This window comes from Coloeus monedula, assembly GCF_965178545.1.
Source record: "Coloeus monedula genome assembly, chromosome: 5".
Lineage (NCBI taxonomy): Eukaryota > Metazoa > Chordata > Aves > Passeriformes > Corvidae > Coloeus > Coloeus monedula.
This window is the reverse complement of record NC_138785.1, coordinates 59,716,579-59,742,195: the sequence shown is the minus strand read 5'-3', so window position 1 is coordinate 59,742,195 and position 25,617 is coordinate 59,716,579. Positions and strand designations below refer to the sequence as shown.

The 25,617-nt window shown below is 37.7% G+C and overlaps 1 protein-coding gene across 7 annotated transcripts in view; it reads right to left on the bottom strand.

Annotated features, from left to right (window-relative positions):
• LDB2 (LIM domain binding 2) overlaps positions 1-25,617 on the bottom strand; it is a 212,982-nt gene that overhangs the window by 133,830 nt on the left and 53,535 nt on the right. For all 7 annotated transcript variants that reach the window (XM_082282562.1, XM_082282564.1, XM_082282563.1 and 4 more), the window contains one exon: positions 6,721-6,823. In XM_082282562.1, the coding sequence (XP_082138688.1) occupies positions 6,721-6,823 (103 nt within the window). The remainder of the gene's footprint in view (positions 1-6,720; positions 6,824-25,617) is intronic.

Here is a 25,617-nt window from a genome sequence, read left to right as displayed (position 1 = left end):
AAAAAAATCCGGATAATTATGATGACAATATTAAGTAAAAACAAAGATAAAAAGGGGGAAATATTCTGTAAAAACATATTATGAAAGATAAAATATTAGAAAGAGATGCTGAAGTTGGCAGTGAAAAATCCATACCTGTAAAAGGTAGAGAAAATAAGGCCTTAAAATTTATCAAACCTTAGTTTAATTTGGGAACAGAAAAGCTTTGAACATCGATATAAGTTTTTTTGTTCTACTTTTGGAAAGAATGTTGATCTTGAGTGAAAAGTGCTTTCTAGTCCATCAGCAACTAAAATGGATCTTAAATAGTATCCATGAGAAGTAAATGTTTTGAAATCAGCAGTTATAAGGGTTTTTCTCACATTTATATCTAGTTTTATAAAATACTAATTAAAAAATAAAAGAACTACATAGGGAGCTTTAACAATCCACTACTGCTGTGCTGATATTTAAGGGACACTATACAGTGAGGGAACAACATAACATAATACACTTGCTTGATATCAATCCAGACAAAATAGTAAAAAAAAAAAACTATATAGCATTTAACTGACAAAGATTGAAGTGAAAGGGATGTAATTAATGCCAGTCAACATGGGTTTATGCAAAATAGGTCTTGTCAAACAAATCTCATTTCTTTGACGAGCTTACAAAAGTTTGGGTGATAAAGATAAGTGCATGGGTATAATACACTTAGACACCTGTGAAGCATTCAACTTACTAGTGCTTACTTATATTCTTACTAAAGTTTATTAATAGGCAATTTTCATAGAGCGTAAGTAAAATTGATTGAGAACTCTTTAAAACATCAATTTTAGGAAGTAATTGTTAATTAGAAATCATTAGCTGGAGGGTGGAGGGGCTAGTGGTGATTCAGGCAATTCTGGACCTCTTACATATGATTTTAATGAATTTTTTACCTATATTCTGAAATTAAACTCAAAAGTATTGCCAAGAAACTTCGAAAAAATCAGAACCAGAATAGTGGTATATAAAGATGAATACCAGGGAGTCACACAGAATAATCTGTCTCACAAAGCTAGGCCAATTTACTGTGTTGTACCTGAATGCTCAAATCATGTTTAATGACCGTGATTTCTTGGGGGAAAAAAAATAAAGGGAAAAAGAAAGAAGAGGTTCCTGGAAATAAAACAATCTGTTTCTCTTGGCAAATTTAATTTTCTCTTTAAGACTTACATGAGAGAAACTAGATGACAGTTTTAGAGAATCCTGGGGTGATAACGTAGCATGCTGGCCCCTCAAACCTTTTTGAAAATAATTATGCAAGTGGGTAATGTGTGATGAACTTTCCCTGTTTATTTCCAAACTATCATTATAAGAAATATCCACTAGATGTAGCTTCCCACCATTAACCCTTGTAAAAGTTTTTCAGTAAAGGGCTATAAAGTTATCTGCATTGCACAGGTTATAAAAATGGGGACAAATACAGAATGAATGTGATTGCAGCTTCCTTGCTGTGTATTAATTAATTTGTAGTAAAATCTAAAATACACTTATGTAATATATTCTAAAAGCACCCAGAAAAACTTAGATAAGCACTTCAAAACTGAAGATTTTCCCACTTGGCCCAAAGTTCATTCTGAAACTATTGCCCAGAAAACTCTTTTTCTCTCTCTCTCTCTCTATCTATCCATCCGTCCATCCATCTATCCATCCATCTTTCAAAAAAATCAAGAAATTAAGAAAACTGAAACAGGGTTCATGAGCCAAGAAGAGAAAATGGAAAAAAACCAGCATAAAATGCAAAGCATGGTATAGTTACCTTGTGCGTTCCAAACACAGACTACAGTAGAAATTATAACACAAAGTACATGTTCAATTATCAGCTACAGATTCAGAGCAACAATAAAACTGAAATCACTGTATTTTCCTAGGGATAGGGAGAGCAAAGAGCTCAAATTGTTCCTTTTGAAATTTCTACTGTGTAACATTATGCAATGCCATACAAAATTGGGTGATGAAAGCCTATAAAAAGTGCCTGAAATTCTCAATATACTCTACATCTATAAGCTTAAATAAATCCATTTTGAGGACTCCATCATATCTAGCACACATGAAATTTTTTTACAGCTACAAATGTGATAGCTCATGCTTTTGCTTCCTCACAGTATATAGCTCCTCCATGGGAGAAATCATTTAGTGAACAGAAGAGAAACGCAGACAAGCTCTAATTTTCTGTACAGTGGCAACTGCATTCATTATGTGTTACAGTAGCACTTTGCCCTGAAAGAGTTAACTTTCTAGCTCCTATTCTCTGCAGTGCTGCATAAACACTGCACATTATTCTTACTGAGCATGCTTCATCTTTCCTGTCTCCACAGTCTTGGGCTGTCAATCACCTGTCAGTCCCGACCACATCAGCACAGTGCGCATCACCAGGCTGTCAGCACAGCAGCTGATGAGACTCTGCTAAGAGCTGTCAATCAAACTTGTTTCTCTTATCTGTTCGGGAAATATTTTGTCTCTGAGAAACAAAGAACCTGGGCAACAATGGATCAGAGTCTAGTATTTACTCTTTTACAGGGATAGAAGCCTCTTAACAGGAAATGAATGCTTTATCCACAACAAGGATACAAAAATTCTGCTCCATTAGGCATATTTTCTTTTTTTGGTTTTGTTTAAATCCTATTTATTTCTTGACCAAACAAATCAGGGCATAATACATTAAAGCAAATTTCTTTTTGCTCTCACTGTAGAATGAACTTAATGTGTTTACTTCTTAGTTTCTGTTGACTATAATTTAATGCAGTGTAAGACAGGTAGCATCTCTGGTTTGGGGAATCTTTCCTTGTCTTTAAGCATTGGAATGTGTGAGGTTTCTCTCCATCTCAGGGCAGCCAAAAAGCCAGACTGCAGAAACGCATAATTTACACCTTTGTTAACTTAAAATACATCTTTGTTTTCTGCAGCATTTCTCATTAAAATTTCAATGTAGAATTCAGTAATGTGAGTAGGGTTCATAGATAATAGCAGACCAAAAGAATAGCTGAGGGGTATAAGAAAGTAGGAGAAAAACATATTTTCAGTGGTTGTTTGAAAGAAGAGAGTATCTTCTTTCTGGAATGCTGTGCCAGGGAGAAAGAATTGCAGAAGGTAAATTTCTTGCATTTACAGAAATCAAATACTGAAGAAAGACAAAAAGAGCTGCAAGGATGGGCACAGCAGCTATTTCTGGTCTGGCACAGAATCTCTGCATGAAAAAGTTAAGCTGGGCTTTCAAGTCACATCTATCCAAAGCAGAATATCATTCTGCACAGATAACTGGTCTAGGTCTAACAAACCTGGCAATCAAATTAATTAACACTGGTGGATCATGGAACTAACAAACCTCTGCTCTTCCCAGGGCATAAGTAAGTACCTTTACATGTTGTGCCATGCAGATATAGGTACATTTAAAGCTAGCTCGAGTATCAGCACATAATGCTGCCTTACGTGAAGCAAAGTAAACATAACCCAGTGACTTAAAATCCCTATTTTGAACAGTATCTATTTTTTCCTACAAAAGAAAGAATTTTGGAGCTGGCAGTCAAGGAGAAATACTGAGAACAGCAAAGGGGGAAAAACTGCTTTACTCAGTATAGAAAGGAGTGCTGTAAAACATGGTAAAATGAATGAAAGATTTAAAAATACTTTGTGTTTTTCATAAAGCTTCAGTTTTAGGTCATGAAATTAAATAAGCAACTTAGTTTTCTGAGATTAAAAAAAAAAAAAAAAAAGTGTGTTTACAACCCTTACAATCTCTTGGACAAAACTGTATTTTAAAAGTTAAAACAAAAGGCAAGGCAAATAAAAGAATTTTTAAAAAAAATCTTCTACCCCTTACACAAATACTGCAGGCCTGCTCTGAACATTTGCATTGGCTGTGGGATTGGACTGTTCAGGTAAGGGCAGAGGGCAGAGAGAGCCAGCTGGGAAACAGGCTGTGACAGGAAACTCATAGAAAGGAAAAGTTTAAAGCAAGCACAGGAAAAAAGCTCCCAAAGGAATTTGGGAACTGCACTCAAGATTAGTTCCCAGCAGCCTCCCACAACACTCTCGAGGAGCTTTGCAGAAGGAACCTGGGGCAAAACACCATGCCTCTTCATGTCTCTAATGGCTTAACACAAGTTCTGGATAGCCCCTGAGAAGGAGGGAATGGGACTGGGAATTGCCATAACCCAGAGAAAAATGAGGCCATGGACAGCAAAAAAGTTTTTGTCCTTTCCACACATGCACACACACAAGGGGTTTTTTTAATTTGTTTGTTCCAAAAGAGAATATTTTAGTTCTCAGAAAAGGAAACCATTGCCAAAAGGAAAAAAAAATAAGGTGGCCACCACAACCAATGTCAGAGATGTAAGCAAATCTCTCACAGGCTGAAGCAAGGCAAAGACAGGCAATTTTGACCTGAATCCTAGACCAAAGGCAAGAGGTTGGCATCTTTCATCACTTTCAACTTTACAAACAACTTCTCAAAGGATGGGTATTTCTCTTTTCCTGGGCCTTATCTTGGTTCCCTCCACTACTGTCTGTGCCTGGAAGAACAATTTGTCTTTTTCCTTTCTGCCAGTTCCAATGTGTTTAATGCCCTCTACATCCTAAAGAGCATACACAGTAGGCAAGGAGGCAGGTGTCTTGCTGGCAACAGCACAGATGAAGAAACTTCTGTTTCATCACTTTCAAAACTCCATGTTTGGTGCTGCAACCACGTGCCATACACTGGCTCACCTAACAAGAGCCACAGCCCCTGGCCAGCAATTTCACCAGCTTGGAATAGAGGTACTGGGTCTCATAATAGTTTTTGGGAGATGCCAAGAGCATCCATAAGGGAATAGCATGAGCATGGCTTGGGCAAGCACAAAAGAGACCTGTAAGGGCAGCAAACTGCTCTGCTTTCAACTCCTGCACATGGTTTTAGACACAAACTTCTCAGCTAGGAAGAGAGAGCTACTCTTAACATGCAGCTTCCACTCTGCACCCACCACAAGCAACACCAAAGGTGTCCCCAAGCAGGGATTTGGACAGCACAGAGGCCCCAAGTCTGCTCTCAAAGCCTTCTCAGAGGACAATGGAAGTCTCAAACTGGAACAGGACAAGCATGCCCTTCAGAGTTTCACTGAGTTGGAATACCACTCATGTGAAAAAGATTCACACTAATGATGTAGTTCAGAATTACATAAATAGTAACTAACAAAGAAAAGGAAATAGGAAGGAACAGCAAAGAGCCCTAAATGCGGAGCTTCAATTCCAGATGCTGAGAATAAACCAAAAGCAACAACAGTTTGTGGAGAGGTCAGGAATTAAAACCAGAGGAAAAAATCCAGTGTACTAGTCACTTTTAAAAATATGACTAAAGTAACTTGGGCTTTCAATCATTCTTCTCAGTAACAATGCTAAGAATCACAGTATTACCCCATGCCAAACTGTCCCAGTTACAGACAACACAACCATTATCAAGCATTTGTGACACCAGGAGTATTTTACACTTTGACAAATACTTTCATCTGCAGTACTGTTTTCCAGAATCACAACTCCCTCTGATCTAACTGGACATTAATTGCTTTTTTGCTGATGTATCTGTGCCTTCTGGACTGATAACACAACTAGCAAATCTGATATCTGACAAGTTGACTCAACCAAATCAGGACAGATCAGCTGTTACCAATGTTGCTATAGGCTGTAATTTGAGGACCTTTACAGAGTTATCACTTGCTTTGAAAGGCAAGAAACTGTAATTCTGTCAACATGAATCCCAGAATGTACATCCAAAGTGGTTATTTTTTCTCCAGAAGAAGGTAACACTTGTCAAATAAATACCTGAGATAATTGATAATAGGAATTAGAAGTATGTGAGTGATACTCTGACAATCAGTCACTCCCATGAAAGAGAAGAACCTCGCAAGATTCAGAACATTAAGTAGAGAGCACAATCTGTCACCATGAAGCAGGGGTCACTCTGAATGGAGTCAAACAATTGGCAATGCATTTTTTCAATGTTTACTTCTCTCTCTGTTGCTTGGTGCTAAAGCTTAGAGAACGATTCACTTCAAACAATTTGTTCGATGAATGTTATCCCTTTTTGCTGCTCAGCATATGCAGGCAATGGATACCAGTGCCATCACTTTTATTCACTGCTTCACTTTTATTCAAGCTTTCACTTAGTGCTTGATTGAGAGTATTCTAGACTTCCACTGCTGCTCAGACAGCATCCAAGGCTGGTCCTTAATGTGTGCAAGCAGCAGAGATCCACACAGTTGATGGAATAATACTTATCTACATCAGCAAGGATATAGCTTTTAATTTGTTGTTTTTCTGATCCCTCTTTAAATTGGAAGCCCTTCCAGCAAAAATCCTGGTATTTGCTACAAAGTTCCCATTCTGTGAACAAATTTGCCCACAAGACTCAACACTTGAATTTTTGCAGAAAACAAATTAACAAAGAGCGCAAGCACAGCCATAAAACACATTAATTTTAAAAAATCCAAGAATTGTATTATTTGCTTCATTCCACTAGGAAATGATTTATTTTCATGTAATAAAATTCAGAGGAATTCCATAAAAAAATGGATTCCCAATTAATGGAATTCTTTAATGTAACTTAACAGTCACTGAATATACACAAGTGACTTTGTCATTGCCGGGGTTGCATCTGTCTTGTACAGATAAACTGTTTTTAGAAACTCAGACTTAACATTAGAACAAAAAATATACATTTCTTACTGTATCGCTTTGGTCCATCTTCCAAACAAAATGAAAGTGTTAAGGTTGCATCATCTTCAAAAAATTCAGTTGCAAAGGCATCCCACCAGAGGTTGTCACTATCCTAGGAAGCAACAGATCATTCACTTAACAGGAGGCAAAATGAAAATATGTTCATCTGTTGTAAAAGAAATTCAACAGGATCACACCTAGTTCGGCTTCTTCACCTATGGTTTTGGGGTGCAGATGTCTATATGATATTTCAAACTAATTTTCCTAGATAAAGTTCTAGTTCTAATTTAGGAAAAAAACTGAAGTGTTTAATTTACTGTATAATAAACTGTCTTTCATTTTATCAAGCATACAAAATATGTAAAAACTTTCTTTTCCATAAAGGTTTTTTTTTCAAAATGTTAGATGTGGTTTTATAAATCAGTTGCAAATAAAGCAATTACGACTTTTCCCTCCTTTTCTGGGCTGTGTGTCTCAAATGCTTGGTCCTAGTAATGAAAATTTCCTCAGTACTTAATTCTATAATGCTACATAAGCTCATCATCAGCATGAGATGACAAGAAAGTTATTTAGAAACTAAATATAATGGCCATTCCACTCCAATGCATTTAATATAAATACAATGTTACTGCAAATTGATTAAATACCAGCTAGTTACTTAAATATAATTGTTGTGAGAAATCTTTACTTTCAAGTGTGATACAAGAAGTGAAAAAAATATGTTAAGATGACTTGTGTATACTTAGACTTAGAGTAAGACACATCTGGAAAATGGCAATTATTAAAATAGTGAACAATGTAAAACATATACCAACACAGCACTACAGGTAGTTTCTTGACCTTAACAATTGAACCAGGCCTTTTCACACCTGGATGATCAACAACAGGCACCCAAACCTCAGTGTCTAGCACCTGAACAAGTGGTTCACCTTGCCAGGGTTTTCACAGAAACTGGGCAACACAAAACCCACTAAATGTTTCATTCAAAAGCTATGGATATATTTAATAGCTGGATTAGAAATTTTTGGTACAGTCTCTTCTGCTCCTTTGAGGCCCCGAGACTTAAATAACTTGTAGCACACAGGGTCAGCAACGAAGCTGGAAATACCCTTCTGAAGATGCCCCAGCTGCACTCCGCAGAGCCACTCTGTCCCACTTACAGCACCTTCCTTACAGTGTGCAAGGCCTGGTTCGCTCAGCACAGTGAGGCCTGAGCACCTCTTAATGCCTGAGCAATATAGATCTAAGCCAGAAAACATTTGTTCACTTCACAGGAAAAAAAATCTTGAAATAAAGTGCCAACTTAAAAGAAAATATGCATCTATCATAGTCATTATGTGCACATGCAGAGCATACTGGGGATTTTAGTTCTGCTGATGTGATGATGTTACTTTTGGATTTCACTCCAAAATATTGAGCAAGGTATACTTTCTGCCTCTCAATTTCACTTTGATTTTTGTCAAGCATCCAATGGAGAAATGGTAAGGACAGGTTTGAACAAACTGGTTCCTACCAGAGACCCTAGAGAGACTTCTTGTCTGAGTCAGAGCCTGTAATACACTTTCCCTGCCAAGGCTCATCCCACCTGGCAGCGACAGGACCATACAGCCCTGCCATTCAGTCACACAAAGAGGTATCAAAGCTGTCTCCACATCTCAGAAATCTGCTGTTACAGAGTTGTTGTGCTTTCCTGGGGTAAACCTGATGAGTGTTCCCACGTGCAAACACTGCTGTGTTGAGTAGCCAAGCAGCCACAACAGTAAGCATGAAATACACAGTGGTAAGAATGAAACATATGCACAGGTATTCAGCACACCTCTGCATGGGACCCTGCACTCAGCACAGCCTGGGGGTTGCATTACAAGCCCATACAAGAGTGTATTGTCCAACAAGTACCTCTGAGCTACCACTCTGTCATTTGGCAAAAGAGAGGCTGCAGTACCATTTAACCTTTTGGACATACTTTTCATAGGGAAGGAAGAGCGGAGGGAAAGATTTCAGCAATGCCACAGATCACATTTGCAGCTCTTGTTAATGCAGTAGTTGAGTATCACTGGAGCTACTCATGCAGCATCCAATGACATGGGAACAAAAAGGAGAGCATTGCAGAGCCAGGATGCAACTGCACACAGGAAAGATGGAGAAGAGCAGGGAAAGTGCAGGGCCTCACCTCAAAACCACACATATTTGCACTCACGCCGGCTTCCAAGAAGTGTTGAAAGCAAGGAAAATGTGGAAATGGAATTACTGTGGATTCCCTCCCTGGTTAGATGAAATATCCAGACTCTTTCACATTTTGAACACCATCCAACATCTTTATCGTAAGCTTTTGCATATTTTAGGTGAGGAAGAAGGAAAAACATAAAATGCAACACCCCACCCCCAGAAAGAAAACTCAACCTTAAAAAAGAGTATATAAATCCTGACAAGCTTGGATATGCTCTGCTGTTTAATTTTCTGTCCCAACCTTGTCACAGGTGGGCCCACCTACTCTCAAAGCCAAATGTGAACAAAACCAAATGAGGTGTCCCCAGCCAAACTGAAATAGGAACCAGTTATTAAAAAAAAAAGAATTTTTTTTTTTTTTTTTTTTTTTTTTTTTTTTTTTTTTTTTTTTTTGCGAAAAGGGGATGGTGAAAGCAAGGCTGCCCTCAGGCATCTTTAACTTATGCTTTGACAGGTTACGGGGGATTTTGCCAGAGTAATTATTTTTCTATTCAACAATAATGAGAAATTACCATGGCAACCTCCCTTTCACATAGTGCACTCACATGCTCAAACATTGAAATAATGGCCTAAACATAACAAAAAAATACTAATTCTTTAAAAATATTTTGTATTAAAATAAGCTTAAGGATTAGGTCACAGGAGAGAAGAGGGCAGAGACAGCCAGCAAGTTGGGTCAGAAGTGAAGATGCCATGGTGCTGTGGCCAGGTACCCAAGCAGCAAAACGTCTTCTTCCACAATTGTCATTGTTCCCTCTGATCCCCTCCACCCCTGGTATTAATTGTAATTTGAAGCATGGCTCAACTCTGAATAGGGTCTCCAAGTAAATGGAATCCTACGGTTTCAATATTTTTTCCTGACTCTGATTTCTTTAGCAAAGGTAATCAGATTTAAGTACAATTATGTTCTTTTTCCCCCTCCATCTAACAGTCCTGTATGTTCACTGTATGATCTGAGAGTCAAGCTGGGTTCTTCTTTACACCTTACACACTTACATGATTAAGAGTCTGCAAGCTAAATGAGGCTTTTCCACTTGCCTGTGATAGATCTTGCAACTGGAATATGAGGCCAACTGAGACTATGGCATTTTCTTCAAATTCCTTTATTTTTGTTCAATGACTTGGAAGGCAGAGTGGGCTGACATAAAAAGTCAGTACATGAAATCACACTTGAAAGGATGCAGATACCTTGTAGGACAGAACTGGAATTCAGAATGATTTTGATAGATTGGATAAATTATCTGAAATGAAGATGAAACTCAATAAAGTGAAGGGACAAAAGCACAAAAACAAAATGGGGTATAACTGGCTAAACAGTACTGTAGAAAATGATCCAGATTATAAAGCAAATATGTCAGCAATCAATTGCTCTTGGAAAGAAAGGAAATGTCTTAGATACAATAACCTTCCACTCCAGCAAACACATCTCTGGAAAGACTTCAACTGCAATAGTCTGTCCACTTCTGGAGTACTGTAGCAAAGTCTGGGCCACACACTCTTAAAGGATTTAGCTGAAAACCACAGGAATGAATAAGTTTAAAGACACATACAAACCAACCAACCCTAAAAGACTCAAAAGAAGAAAGGCAGAAGGATCTAACTGTGTTTTGTCTAAGATAGAAGAAGCTCACGGGGAACATGATGACAGACCTCAACTATATGAAAAGTTTGCTATAAAGAAGAGTGAACACTTGTCCTTGGTGGCTAACAAGGAAAGAAGTAGTAATGATTGGTTCAGTTTGCTGCCATTGCAGGTTAAGTGGTTTAATGCCCTGTTACAGAATTTTAGGCTAGTGTTTTGCAGAGGGGAAAGAGCTGCAGAGCAGGACTGCTGTGTTCCCAAGAAGAGTGCATATAGAGATCCTGCTGCCTATGGGCCTCTGGCAGAGCTGCCCCTGTACAGCAGCTCCACAGCTCACGCCCAGTGAGAAGCCAGCTTTTGGTTTCTTCCTCACATAGCTTTTGGCTGCATATGTGTAACAGGTGTAAATAGTATATTTAAACAGAGTTATGGAAACAAATAAATACGATTCTGAATGCACACAGGAAACACATCTGTTCTGAAGTCAGACTTTTTTTTTTATAATCACTTTTTAGAGAAAAACTGCATTTTAAACATCAATCTTGGCATTGGACAAGGCAAAAATGAAAAGAGAGAGTGCGCTTGGGAGCTACATTTTACTTCTGGCACCAGCAACCCTTCCCTATTGACACTTACTATTTTCAGAACTCTATACATCTACATTCCTGTTGGCAACATATATGTGTCTCATATTCTTTTAAGTTAATGTTGCACAAGGAGCTGCTGTCTCCCTAAGGAAAGAATGGCATTCCTTCCCATCTCCTGTTCCCAAGAAACTAAACTACACTTGAGCTTTCAAAATGCAGTTCAAGATAAGATTTTACCATTAAATACACCTGTAAAAACTGCACAGCCATTACAAATTACAAAACTCGCAAGTTTCAAAAAAAATCTGACATTAAAGTTTATACTCAAAGCATGCAGGCAGAATGTGAAAAATAAGATGTCCAAATACAAGAAACCAATAATTTTCCCCATTAGTTTTAAATTAGATCCATCTTGTCTCTACCTTACATATTTAAGATTCCAATACAAATTTCATGTGAGTAACAAATTAATAGGGATCTATATATCCTAATTTTATACATTTGGAAATTTGAATACTCATCTGTAGATCTGGCTCTGCAAAGCAGTTTTATAATCTGGCTTTGGGTTTTTTGCTATTTGTATACATTCAGTATGGACTACAGATGCTATGAGTCCTAGATTGGTTTTCCTGGAAACAGTATGAACAGAGTGAAAGAGTGGAAGCTCATGTGTATGTAGGTGGGAAACCCATATACTCAAGTGGCTGTCTGTTATACAAGAAGATGCACACTTTTCTTACATTTTCAGTATCTTTTCTAGGAATATGTGGTACCCCACAGCTAGTAAAAGTACCTGAAAAAGAGGACCAATCTGGTTACTCCGGGCTAGTTTTTAAGAACCACTTCCATTGCTTTTCCATTTGTTATTCTATCTCATTTATTTTATTTCAAACACAAAACATATTTTACACAGAATTAAATATACCTTTAATCTTGCACCCAGTGGTATTTTACAGAATCTCTCTTTCCCTGCCAGCAATGATCGACTCTATTCCTTCCATTTGTTATTTCAAACATATTCACAGTTTTAATGGTGTTGCTTTCTTTTACTTCACTTACTAGTGTGGCTGGATTCCATATCTCAAACAATGTGTAGTAAAACTGGCTGAAAGGTTTTAAGACTTGGCTTTGGTCATAAGTAGTTGTCTGTTCCATTATACACTTGCAACTTCTTGCCAAAACTCTGCTCAATGCCCAAAACATATCAGTCTCTTCAGCTCACTTAATAATTAATTAAATTATTGTTTACATTCCACTTAGGAACTTATCTTCAATTGTACAGTAAAGAAACAACACAAAGTTCTGTTTTATTGAAAAGGCAAAATATAGTCATGCAACAGATCCCCATAGCAATACCTCCTCAGAGAGAATGACTGGGGTGCAAAATGGGGGCAACATCTTTGTTTCTCATGTAAATCTGGAATAGGTTTAAAAATCCAGTGGAACGTCAGGGAAGAGCTCATAATAGGGAGTTACTCTTACACATTTACTGGAAATGCCTCATATATCAAGGATCCTATTTTTATTGCCTATAAATCATTACACTATCAGGCAACAGAAAATCAAACATTAATTATTTGACTTCAGATACAAATAGGAGAAAAAAAAAAAAAAAGAAGAAAATGAGAGAGGCTTTGCAAAATACACAAATTGATTTATGCCATTTTCTTGTTGTACTCTGAACCCAGGCATATGAGAATCAGCATCATTACAGCAAAAACACTGTGCTGTAATGACACTGGCCATACAATTCAGCTTTGCAGATATACTGCCTTGAGATAATGTCACTTATATGTCACAAATAGCAAGTCCACACTGGGAAATTTACCAGGGGTTCAGATTAACTGAAACATGTTGACACTGAAATAAGGACAACAAATATTTTTCTTGTGTTCAGAAGGATGGTTGACCTCTTCCACTAACATATGCCCAAATTAGATACCTTTTGTTAGAATAGTTGTGGGAAACACTCACTAGGCTGGCAAATAGCAAGACCAGTCTACACACAGCTATAAAAGAACTGTTATTCCACAATGTCTAAGCCACCTGATTTTTCCATCTACACAGGTGCTACATGTATAACAATTTGGATATCCTTTTAAAACTGTAGTGCTTAAAATTACAGAGATTTTTAACTTGTCAGGAAAGGGTAAGACAGAGACATACCTGGTTCAGTCTAATAACAGAATCAGAAAAGAATGCCTAGTCTAAAACCTGTTATTTGTCAGTCTTTAAATTTTACTGGAGCTTGTGGACAAAAGAAAAATGAATTCTTAAATATCCACTCTGTGCATGTTTGACTATTCACCTGCAGCAGACAGGAGATTGCAGTTTAATACTCCTCTGTAAGCAGTACAGAGCAGAAGGAGTTAACTTATGAAATGTGTCATTTCACTGACTTCTTTAATTTGAATTCATTATTTCCATTCCTGGAACTTGTGCACAAGAATGGATAAGAGAAAGAAAGGGGAAAAAAGAGCAGTGAAGCTGGGTTCAAGACACACTCCACTGCCAATTCCTTACTGCCAACATGGCATCATCCTTGAGATTTCTCAGCAGTATCATCATTGACCAGCAGAAGATGCTCTTTTGTCCTTTTTAAATATATGGGATAAGATTGTACTTGGTCTCTAAGGATAAGACCTATATTCTGGCCGTGAGAACAAAAAGATGGGCACTAACAACTAGATTGTGCAGTTTTTAACAGAAATATACACTTCCACCCACAGCAGAGTATCTGTTAGTACTTGCTATATATACAGTGCATACTAAATCCATATTCAAAATTGTTTTAAATTTGAGCCCTTTTTTCAATAGGCATGAAAATGTCTCTAGCTGTCTGGAAAAAGTAATAGATTTTCTTAGTAGTATTCTCAATCTACGATCATTGCAGACAAATCACAGACCTAAGTTTTGTGTTTATCAAAAATGAACCACAGTTACATTTTTCTATTCTGCCACAGAATACCCCACAGCCTCTGCCTTTGAGAATAGTTTATAGAGATGGAATATTGTGTCTATTATCTACTGTACTACTGTCAGCCATACAAATGTTCTTATTTTATTCTGACATTTTGACCTGGTTTCTTTTTTACCTTGTTTACTTCCACCTATATGAGTAAATGGAAGCTGCTATGCCATCTATCCGAATGAAGAGACAATAACTAGTATTGCCATGAGTGAATATAGAGCATCAAATATTATGTGTCACTAGGGCACAGAAAAAAAGTCGTATTCCCAGCAATATTAGTAAATGAGTCTCTCTAGGTCTATCTACCCAACTGTACCAACTCCCAAGGCTCTAAAATTCAGTGAACGCTAATTCCTTTATCATTTATTACAGTGAAAATAAAATTATTACCGACAGCATCTAAATACTACACTGAAACATGATGAAGACAGTCCTCCATTCCACACTGGACTCTCCCCACCTCTTTGACCACTGAAGTCTCACAAAAGCACCATGTGTATCAGAGACAAGTACAAAGCTGGGACGTTCAGAGGTCTCTGATACTGAAAAACTAAAATCTGAACTATGATCTAACAGACTTTACTTTGAGAGGTCATAAATGGCTCTTCAGCTGAGTTTAAAAGCTTACTCTGCTATGTAGTGTGCCTTATTCTTGTGCAAATCTAGTGATCCAGGTAAGAAAGGAAAACACAGGTAAGACAAACCATCCTTCCAGTTACATTCCAGATACTTGCAGAAGTATCAAATAGTGAAAGGGCTAGGTAATGCAGCTACAAAGAGTTGATTTTATCATAAAAGAAGATTATATGGATTGAAAAGACATATAGGTGAGGAGATATATATCTCTATACACACAAAGAAAGCTTGAGAGGGATTATTTACAAGGGCATGTAGTGACAGGACAAGGGGGAATGGCTCTCAACTGAAAGACAGCAGGTTTAGATTAGCTATTAGGAAGAAATTCTTCACTTTGGGGTAATGAGGCACTGGAATAGGTTGCCCAGAGAAACTGTGGATGCCCCATCCCTGGAAGTGTTTAAGGCCAGGTTGGCTGGTGCTCTAACCAATGTGGTCTAGTGAAAAGTGCCCCTGCCTGTGACAAGGGATTTGGAAGCAGATGATCTTTAAGGTCCCTTCCAACCCAGACCATTATGCACAACTCTAGCACAACTACAGGACTTTGAGAAAACTCTTGCTAAGACTCAGCAAGTGACTTTTAAAATTAAAGATATGCTTAAGTGTTTTGCGGAGCTGGGGTCCACCTAAGCTTTTGCTAGTCTGCAAGTCTAATAAGCACAAGATTATGATTTCCTATTAAGCTTTGCAACCAGGTAAGAGCATATAAAAATTATGGGCAGCTCTAAACAAAGAGCTGTCATTTCTTGGGAAGGTACAGGAAGTGGAAAAGATCAAGTGTATTGTATATCCTGTCTCCTATGGAGAACAGGTAATCTCATGCACAAAAGTTTAATTTAGCAACAACTAGTCAGAAAAAGAGAACAAAATTAAGAAAGAAGTGTTGAAGAAACCACCCCCTTTTCTTAAAATTTACAACCATATCTGCACTTTAAATTACATATACTTTAAATGATATATTGCTGCATTTCATTGTTTAATAATATAACTGTGGTTTTGGGTGTCCAGGTATCAACCAAAGAAATTGTAAAAGCAGTATATAATTCCAGACAGTACAGAGAAGTAAACATTATGGCACCTTACAGAAATTTTGGCAAGAAGCAATGGTAAAGCACAAATAGAATTCTTTGTTATGTACTGGCAATAAAAAAACTCCCTCTATATCTTTGCTACATAAACAGTGTGTATTCTTTAAGCAAAAAACCACTGGGGTAATTAACAAGTAATTTCATGAGAGAGATATAGTCACCTGCAAATTATGTCCCTTAAAAGCTCATTCACATTTTTTATTCAACTCATATCAGAAGCTCCACCCTCATGATCATTTTAAAAGATTACTTCTTTAGTATAGCAAAACTACACTCCAAATGAATTCCTGTATTCATTCTGTATTTATTAGGAATAGTAATCACAGTCATTTTTGTCAGCTGGTGATGTCACTCCATCCACAAATATTATCCCTGTTAAATGTGTTTCAGAATCTAAATTCTACTTAAGAGAGAGATAAGAAAAAAGATAGTGCTGAGGTATTAAGTTATTGAGTCTATATTTTAGACTCTACTTACTTGTTCCAGTTTTCAACACTACAGCATAGTATCAACTGCAGTGGCCATTTGAACCACTAATTAGGTGGAGTTGTCAGATGCTCAGGTTTTTGAAAATAATACAGCTATATTTATTGCTTATAATTTTAAATATGCAAACACATATGCATTCAAACTTAATCAAACATTAAGGCAGAAATTTTCAAAGCTAATTAAAAGACTTACGCATTCATTTTCCATTAAATTAAGTGGAAATCAGATGTTGGAATATTCTATGCAAGGCTCCAAATCCCAGCATGGAAATGGAACTTGTTACATTTGCTGAATCAAAGCTAGAGGGTGACAACAGGGCTGGGATTCATTTCACTCCAAGACAGTTGTCTAAATTCATGTGAGATAAAAAGCCTCCTGGAGGTATCTGTCTCTTCACTGTCTGTAGAGGGAGCCTAGAGAATGGTTCAGTCTAGCCATGTAACTTTTATAGGGATAAAGGTAGGTAAGATAAATCCTATTCTATATATTCTATCTACCAAGAATTTAAAAGTCAGGAAGAAAGCTGGTTGAGGCTTTGAGAGCTTAGTGAAGGACAAAAATACGTGAAAAGCTGGGTGAAACAACTGTATCTACTTTGTCTAGATTTTTACAGTCTTGGCAGGAAAACCTATAAATGATGTTCAAGTTTTTTGCTCGCAACGCTCAAAGATCTCCAGGCTGCCAGGTTCCTGCTGCTTCATATAAAAAGCTCCAAGTGGCAGACAGAAGTTGGAGAACTGGTTAAAGATTTCTGCCAGTATGAAATGCTTTAAATGAAGAAGATGTGATTATTTCCCTGGCTTCCTAACTTTACTCCCCGGCTAGCCACAGTTGCAAATAAAGGCCTTTAAGCCCTGTATTTTTTCTCATACTGTATTTGGACACAAAATTCCTGTACAAAATTCAATTAAGCTAGAGACAGAATTGCTCATATGTGTCTTTCTACATCCTAGGTATCTGAATTATCCAAAATATAAGGAAATCCTTGGTCAAGACAACACATATCAAATACACAAACACATTTCTCATGTGTTATCCTGTGACCATCAGATCACTCAAGGGCTCCGTTTCTGTGGTGTAGCACTCCCCTTCTCAAGCACATAATGCTCACTACTGGGCTTGCACAGCCAAGACTGATTAATGAAGGAACAGTCATCAGGAGTTCAGGTTGCTTTGACGAAGTGAGGATGGGTTGGGCTCCAGACACTTGCATATTCTCATTATACACAATGGTTTGCAAGTTTTGATGGTGAGAAGCACAGGGTAGTACACTTTTTAAACTAACATTTGCATTTACAAATTAAAAATCTGATTCAAATGGAGATGTCTGAATCACCAGCTTGCCATGAAAAAAAACTACTTAGAACCAAAACTTTTACTGTTATTGCTGCTATAATATTGTAGAACAGTGTAACAGATCACTGACAAGGCTGTTACAGTTGCTAAATCAAAGGATATACTGTACTGAAAGGCACTGAAAGAAATAGAGAGAGAATGAAGCACAGAGGTTGTGATAACAGAGTGGGTTTGTGTGTTTGTTTTAATTATTAACTTTAAATTTTCACTTCAAAAGAAATGGGAGAATTTATGCATGCCAGGAAGTGCTCCCTTTCAAAACTCGGTCTTCACTGAGCAAAGTAAGTAAAGCTTTCTTCTAAATGGCATCTCTTATCTTGTCAACCTCATTTAAAGTAAAAAGGCATCCACAGTAATAATAAGAATGCAGCTTGGTGAACAATTCCTTTACAGAACTCAGCCATTACATACTGTAACAAATTAAAAACTCCAAAAGTCTATGCAGGTCCCCAGAGAAATGCTATTTAATAAAGCAAACACTGATATTGAATGTGACAGAATTCCATTTGCTTCAGAATCCCATCCAACTGAGTTTGGCTACAGCTGAAGCAATTAGAGAAAGCTGTGATTTAATGATTATGCTAAAACCCTAGACAAACAAAGCTCTCACCTACCAAGTGGCCACTTAGCTGTATCACTACCACTAGAATATATAAAAATCCTTGTAGGATTTCATTTGCTGTCAGCCAACTAGTAACAACATGAGCAATTATTTACTAAAAATGTCTATTTACTAGCTGCCCTAGTGCTTAACATGAAAAATGTATAAATCTAAATTTAAACAAAGTAAGCAAGGCCAAGTGTGAACTATATATGTCAGGGAATCACCCACTAAGGTCATCATTGTAGCTGAGACCTGGTATGATCCAGTTGAAAGCTCATAATAGGTAATTTTTTTTCAATGTATATCTTTATGTCGTATATGATAATCCACTGGGGCCTCACCTCTGGGTCCATAAACATTTAAAGAAATTTTAAACATCTTTTCATTACAGCAGTAGCCTCCTATGAACTAGTCTGAACACTTCAGACTCTGTGGACCTGTTAAATCAGTAAAATTGATTCACTTACCATTTCTTAGTTTTCCAGAAGCTGTATTCAGCCTTTCCTACTTTCTAATGCATTCAAAATTTCTCTGTGTAAAGTTGTAGGACATAAAGAAGTATAAAAAAGTGACAATTCAGAAAACTTGTGAATTTGCTTGGAAACGCTAGACTTTCTTGCTGTATTCCTGCCAGCCAACAAGCTACATTGTGAAAAAAATTACTGATGGTCTTTCTGATTTTTCATTTTTACTTTAGTCAGAGAGCCAATTAAGTAACACCTTGGACTGCTGATGTAGATTTTTACCCTCACTACCTTCCGGGTGAAGGCATCTCCTGACAAAAAAGCCCTTGAAAAAGCAGTTTCCTTCCTCCCCAGCTAAGGAATAGGATCTAGAGACATGCTGCATACCTATAGCCTAAAAAACCTAGCACTGTTGATAAAAAATTTTTAAAACCACAGAGAATATGAAATCTGTGAGAAAGCTCAAACACACAATACTATTTTAAGAAAGAAAACAGTTTTGCATAACATGGATAAGTATTCACAAAATTGCTGCAGAGGAGACTGAAATAACTTAAAAAGCTCCCAGAAATGCATGTATTGAGCAGCTCAGACCTATTTTCAAAGATCTGAATCCTCATGTCTTAACAATAAAATATACTGTGGATGTACCAGCGTTTGTATGTTTTGTTACAGGTGTGCATTTCTAACTAAAATATACAATGGTCATGTTCAGAACACTAAATTTTTTTTAATTACAATGTGTTCCCCCAGATTTCCATAAATCCAGAGCATCTACAGTTTCAGAGCTTTTCTAAAAGGTTTGTGTTCAGAGTACTAAAGAGCCTGAGAAGGCAGCAATAGCCTTGACAAAGCCAAGAAACTACATGGTCCCATTTCTGGGAATGTGTTAACTGCCAGAGGAGCTGTCATCTGAAAGTGAGATGGAAAATCAGAAAAGATGCAGTGCCAATGTCTTCTTAGACTAGGGGAACCTTATGTCAAGCTCAGTCCAGAATATATGGATCTGAATCAAGCAGCTTGTTTTCTACTAGTGCAATGACAACCACTGTGGGATGTTATCATATTTCTTTGCACAATGTTTTGTCAGAACCTACAAAATTAGTTGTAGCTGGATCACTCTCTAGGTCCTTGAAGAAATATTATATCAAAATATCACAGATGCTCTTTGGAGGGTAGTGGTTTCAGGTGCTAACTGTTCTTAGGATTCTCCTTCTCTAAATGAGTTCTTCCACAATCACTTGAGTTTTACACCTGATTTCTGTCTGGTACACTGAAGGATCATCTCTCCGCTCTAGAACAAAACTACTTCTTTTTTTCTTTTCCCCCTCTTGCTTTCTTAGTTCTACCTTCTGATTTGTAAAGTTTTTTTCTAGAACCAGATGCACTGATACAGATGCACACAGACACTTTTTTTTTGTTGGTACTCTCAGCTTCAGTAGTAGCGTCTCCTGGATTAGGTCATCTGCTTCTTGAAATCATACATCAGGTTATCCCTGGTCTGAGGCATTCTAGAACGAATCTGAGCTTTTGATAACCTCCACATGTGAAGTTTGAAAGCTGCAAGAAGCCCATCGTGAACTGCCAGGTCAGCACAAAGCCCACCATGTATCTCGTGGCCTATCAGCAAGGACAAAGGAGTGTATTGAGGATCAAATATGCTTTGTATTAAGCAAGCAGTTCCTTGTTTCGACTCCTGTGAATGTGCTTGTTCAGTAAGGTACAACATCTGGCAAGGGTCAGGTCTGGACTAAGTTCCTTCTGAGTTGATTCAACCCTCTCCAGTACAGCTGAGAATCACAGGCACGTCCAAGAGTCTCAATAGACTTGCAGAACAAGTACGGAATCAAAGCAGCTTCCCTGTCTCTCCCTGCAATTACTCATGCACCTTGATCTGAAGGGACCACAAGCAGGATTACTGTCAGTATTCTCCTCATTCCTCTGCCAATATTCCAAGCACTCATTAGAATCAATCAAAGAGGTGACACCAAACTCCCCAGGGCACATGACCTAGAAACTGCAGAGATACTGAATATATCCAGCTGTATAATGTAGTATGCAGCAGATGAAAGATCCTATGGGTTGTCAGCTGATACATATTGATATAGATGATATAGATGATATGGATATAGATTGATATAGATACAGCTAGATATAGATATCAACTGAATCCAGTGGTCAAGATAGGACGTGAAAAGAGAAGTGTACCCTATGTTGTACATGATGAGTCTCACAATAAAGAATTCCCTAGGGAAATATCTAACCTATCAGACCATCAGCGGCAGTGCCTTGCAAACATAAAAGGAAACATGGTGTTCCACAACATTCCTATGATAATAAGCACAGCAGTCAGGGATAATAAATGTCTCCTTAAGAAATGTAGGGTGAAAAGGTGATACAGTATGAAGTAACCATTGCTCTAAGAATTTATGCTTCCTACTTGAAAAGATATTTTTGTACTCCTAGAAAATGTCCACTTGCCAGGTGTACTTCGTAGATTTAAACAAGTACTTTCTGTACTTCCAAGGTGTCCATCTTTTGGATTTTAAGAGAAAAAAACTTGTAAGTAACTTTAAACCCATGGTAAAATAAAGAGAAACAAGTTACAGTTTTTCCACTTTGACTACAACAATCATAAATAGCTCTAAGGAAACTACTAGTCATCACGTTTCATTATAAAAAGGAAAGTATTTTTTTCCATCCAGATAATGATCAAAATAATCCTGGATACCTTCCTGATCCACAGGGTCTACCCGAGGTGAGATGCAGCAGTGTCTGTTCTGCATGGTGTAGTGCTTGAAGCACACAGATAGAATTGTAGGTCAACATTTGAAATTGTCAGTGTTTAGTATCTGTTTCTTGCTACAAGCTCAGAATAACTCAGTCCTCTATTCTTCTGCTGTAGAATTTGCACTCTGTAGCTTGTCCTATCAAAAACCTAACTTGTAATCAAAGTTCTCAGGTCCTCTAGATAGACAATAAAGTGTGAGTTTTTTTAAGAACAGGAGTCTACCCTGATTGTAGCCATGGTTGCAGAGAAAAGCTAGAGTGTCATGAAATACATTCAAACATGACCAGTGGAAAAAAGAGAATTCCAAACTCTTTTCTTCTTCAATAGGATGACATTTCGGCCAATGGCATGATCCTTCAGAGCCTGGCTCTGCTTTGGTAAAAAGCATGGAGTGGTTTACCTATTTTAATTGTGCATGTTCATTCTCATGGCCATCAATATCAAATAACTGGAAGCTCACTTGGAGGCACGGTATTAAGCAGAATATGAATTTCTCATATGGAGAAGAAACCATGATCATCATTGGTATTCTCTTATCTCATTCAGCTTCTTTGATTTGAGCATTAGTATCAAAAGGAAGTGACCTGAACATATTAAAGATGATGCAAGTTTCACTATTCCCAGTTGCACATAACTTAAAAACTAACAGTTCATTAATATCCAAACAGATCTGCTTTGGGGAGACCTGACCAGAATTCAACACTAGATTCACAAGCATCTGGGAGAACTGTCTATGTGTTTTTAAGAAGGCACAGAAGCAGCTTGTATTCTACATTATTTCCATTGCCTTCACCTGCAAAAGTAACTGAATAACTAGATAGAAATTTAATTGTTTTTTTCTCCAGTTATCAAAGGGACTGTATTTTGCACCAATGTAAGAAAAGATCAGCTTATTTTATCTAATTCATGACATACTACCCACTGGTATGAAGAGAAAGATGGCAGTTTCCATTTCCTTCATGCTTTGATAGAGAGTCAACAGAGAAGTAATACAAACTGACAGGTTTTTATGACTGACCTCCTGATACCTACTGGTGCATAAACATGTAGTTGTTAGAACTTATCACTAGGGCCAGGGTTATCCCCTCTTGACTAGGAGTCTGCCAAGTCGTAAATAAATAAGCTAAAAATAGAGATCCAAAATAATGTGGATTCGGCCCCTAAAGTATCATGTCCCAGAAAATCTCCAAACAGGAAAGCTGAGATTTCACCATTTCTTGTCTTTAGTTTCCAGATATTGCACTAAGCTCGCTAGGTAGGAAGGCCATCTAAATGTCTCTCCTGTGCTGAGAGGTGTCCCTGAGGGGTCTGTACTGGGACCAGTACCGTTTAGTATCCTCATCAGTGACAGCAGGATTAAGTGCACCCACAGCGAGTTTGCAGACAACTTAAAGCTGAGTGGCGCAGTTGACACACCTGAGGGATGAGATGGAATTCAGAGGTACCTGGACAAACTCAAGAAGTGTGTCACGGGAATCTCATGAGGTTCAACAAGGCCAAATGCAAGGTCCCACACCTGATCCAATGCCCACAATATATGGGTTTTGGAGGGCAAAGGAGGAGGAAGGAATGGTTAAATTTCAATGGGTTTAAGACCAATCTCATGGGCTGAATGCCAAGGAGCAGTCAGAGACCTTAAAGTCCAGTTCACACAAGCCAAGACTGCTTTGCAACATGACTCAACATTTAGTAAGTTGAGACATTCACATCATTTACTTCTAAAGTGGCAATCCCTGTACAAATTAAAACATTAACAAGGGTGAAGAAGTATCCCCTACCTTTCCCAGACAAAATTAAGAAGAAAAATAGACCTCATTTCTGTGCCTGCTTTTTGAGAAGAAAATTTTAGGTTCCTGCCCTCAGGGATTTAGGTAGGCAGCTGTGTCTGGGTGAATCCTGGCTCTGATATGATGCTGAACTTCCACAAAAAAAACCCAGAAAATAATTCCCCTCTCTAAAGACTACCCCATCAAGAGTTTCGTGCTCACCTTAGCAAACGGCTAGTTTGAAAATATGCTCTGAGGTCCCTGGCTTTCACACTACACCTTACATGGAACCAGCCTGTGGTTCCATTTCATTCTGAGGGCCATGTACCTCAGCTGTGAGATTACTAAATCTTACTTTTTCCCCACTTAACTGGTTTTAGCTAACATTTAGGCCTCTCTGCACATGGAAATAATCACCAAAATAAACAAGAGCTTTTAATTTTGAGTTTATGAGAGAGGAATACTCCAAACGTACTATACACCCACTCCTAAGAGAGATCTGTGGCTGATGTGAGGACAATTACACTAAAGAAAACTCCACTGACTTAGGAGAATCCCTTCACTTTCCGTGACAGAATCCGTGTGACAGAAATCAGAATGTGGCTCTTAGGGCAGATTTGGAACTGACATGGCTCAGAAATGCTTGAAAGGTGCTGCCTCTGAGAGGGGCTTCCTATGAGTTCCTTCCAGGGGGAGAGCATGAAAACCTCTCTGATGGCTTAGCTCTAGAAGTCTCCTTGCCAGGTACCTGCCACATGCCTAAAGGCATTAGAGAAACACGGTTACATTTATTATCACAGGACTAGCTGGCTTTGTTAGAATACCTGAAACAAACCCCACATTTTTTAATGGCCTGATTTGTTTTTGCAGAAAGCTGAATCTTGGTATATGAGCTGTCATATCAGATTCTACTTTATTCTTTTATGTTTACAAAGTATTGCACAAACAGGAACAGCTGGTGTTGATTTATAAACACGGGAGTTGTCTTGAGAGTTTAGGTATTATTTTGCCAACATTTAAGTCTAATCATTTGCAACAATTGTTCTTTTCCATAGTGGGCAGTGGTTCTACAGCCTAAAGACAAAGATATTTTCTAACAATACTAATAATGTAATTCTGAATTAGACTTAGAAGAAGGATCTTATGTGCATAGGTCTATCTATTCATATATCTGTGTCTGTGTCTTCATTCATCCAGAATTTCTTAGAGAATGCCACTACATTCACTGCTCCAACTTCCTGTAAAATTACTGTAGCCTGTTGTAAATAGCCAGGCAAAGGCCTTGGCCTCTATGACAACCTGCACATTATTCCCACACGTGAGTACCTTGAAGTAAGATGTGGAAATGCAAAGAGTTGTTGAACTTAATGTTTAACCACCTTAACTGGGGGACATTTTCCTTCATTTCATTCAGAGTACAGCTGCCAATTTCTGAAACAAATATTCTCCTGACAAGTCTCTTCCTTTATGTTATCCTGATTTGCTCCCATTACAGAGGCATGCTGTGCACTGAAGAAAGCAGGAATCACATGATCTAATACCATAAGATCAGTTAATTAAAGAATTTTTTATAAACTAAAAGATGACAAAGTTTCATAGGCAAATTGAATTCCTGCATCTCCAAGTGGTGGTATTGAATTTTTTTTGTGAAATGCAGACAGTTTTTATCTTGTTCTAAGTTTCAATAAAGGGAAACCTAAGACTTGGTTAATAAATCATTAAAAGATAGCAAACAAAGGGTAGAAATAACTCGCAAGCTTTCACAAAAAAGAAAGCTACCAGCCCAACTCCCAAGGACCTGAGATGTTAGGTAGAGTCTTGTAGGACTTTGAAAGAAGATGGATAACAACATGAAAAACTTTACCAGGCATGGAGAGTCACTCTGGCTAGCTGATCTGAATGCAAAGAGTTGTGGGAAGCTTAAAATACTAAACAACAATAAAACAGCAGAGGGTATTGATGAATGCAAAGTACTGCATATGAGGGAAAACAATCCTAATTAGATCTAAACCACAATGGACCTAGCTATTATCACGCGGCACAAAAATCTCTGAACCATTATGGATAATTCCATGGAAATGTTGGCTTAATGATATGTAGTAATAAAAAAGGCCAACCACATGCTTTCAGATCGGAAAAAAGGTAACTGGGGATGGGTACAACAGAGGTTTGCAAGTCATAAAAGTTCTGGACTTTCTTTTCTGTGATTAGAGAATTATTATTCAGTCTAAAAATCATCATTGTAATAAATAAATTAAAAAAAAAAAATCAGAGGACACTTAATAAAATTAGCTCACAGTTTTAAACCCAGCAAGAGGAAATCATTTTTCATACAATGCACAAGCT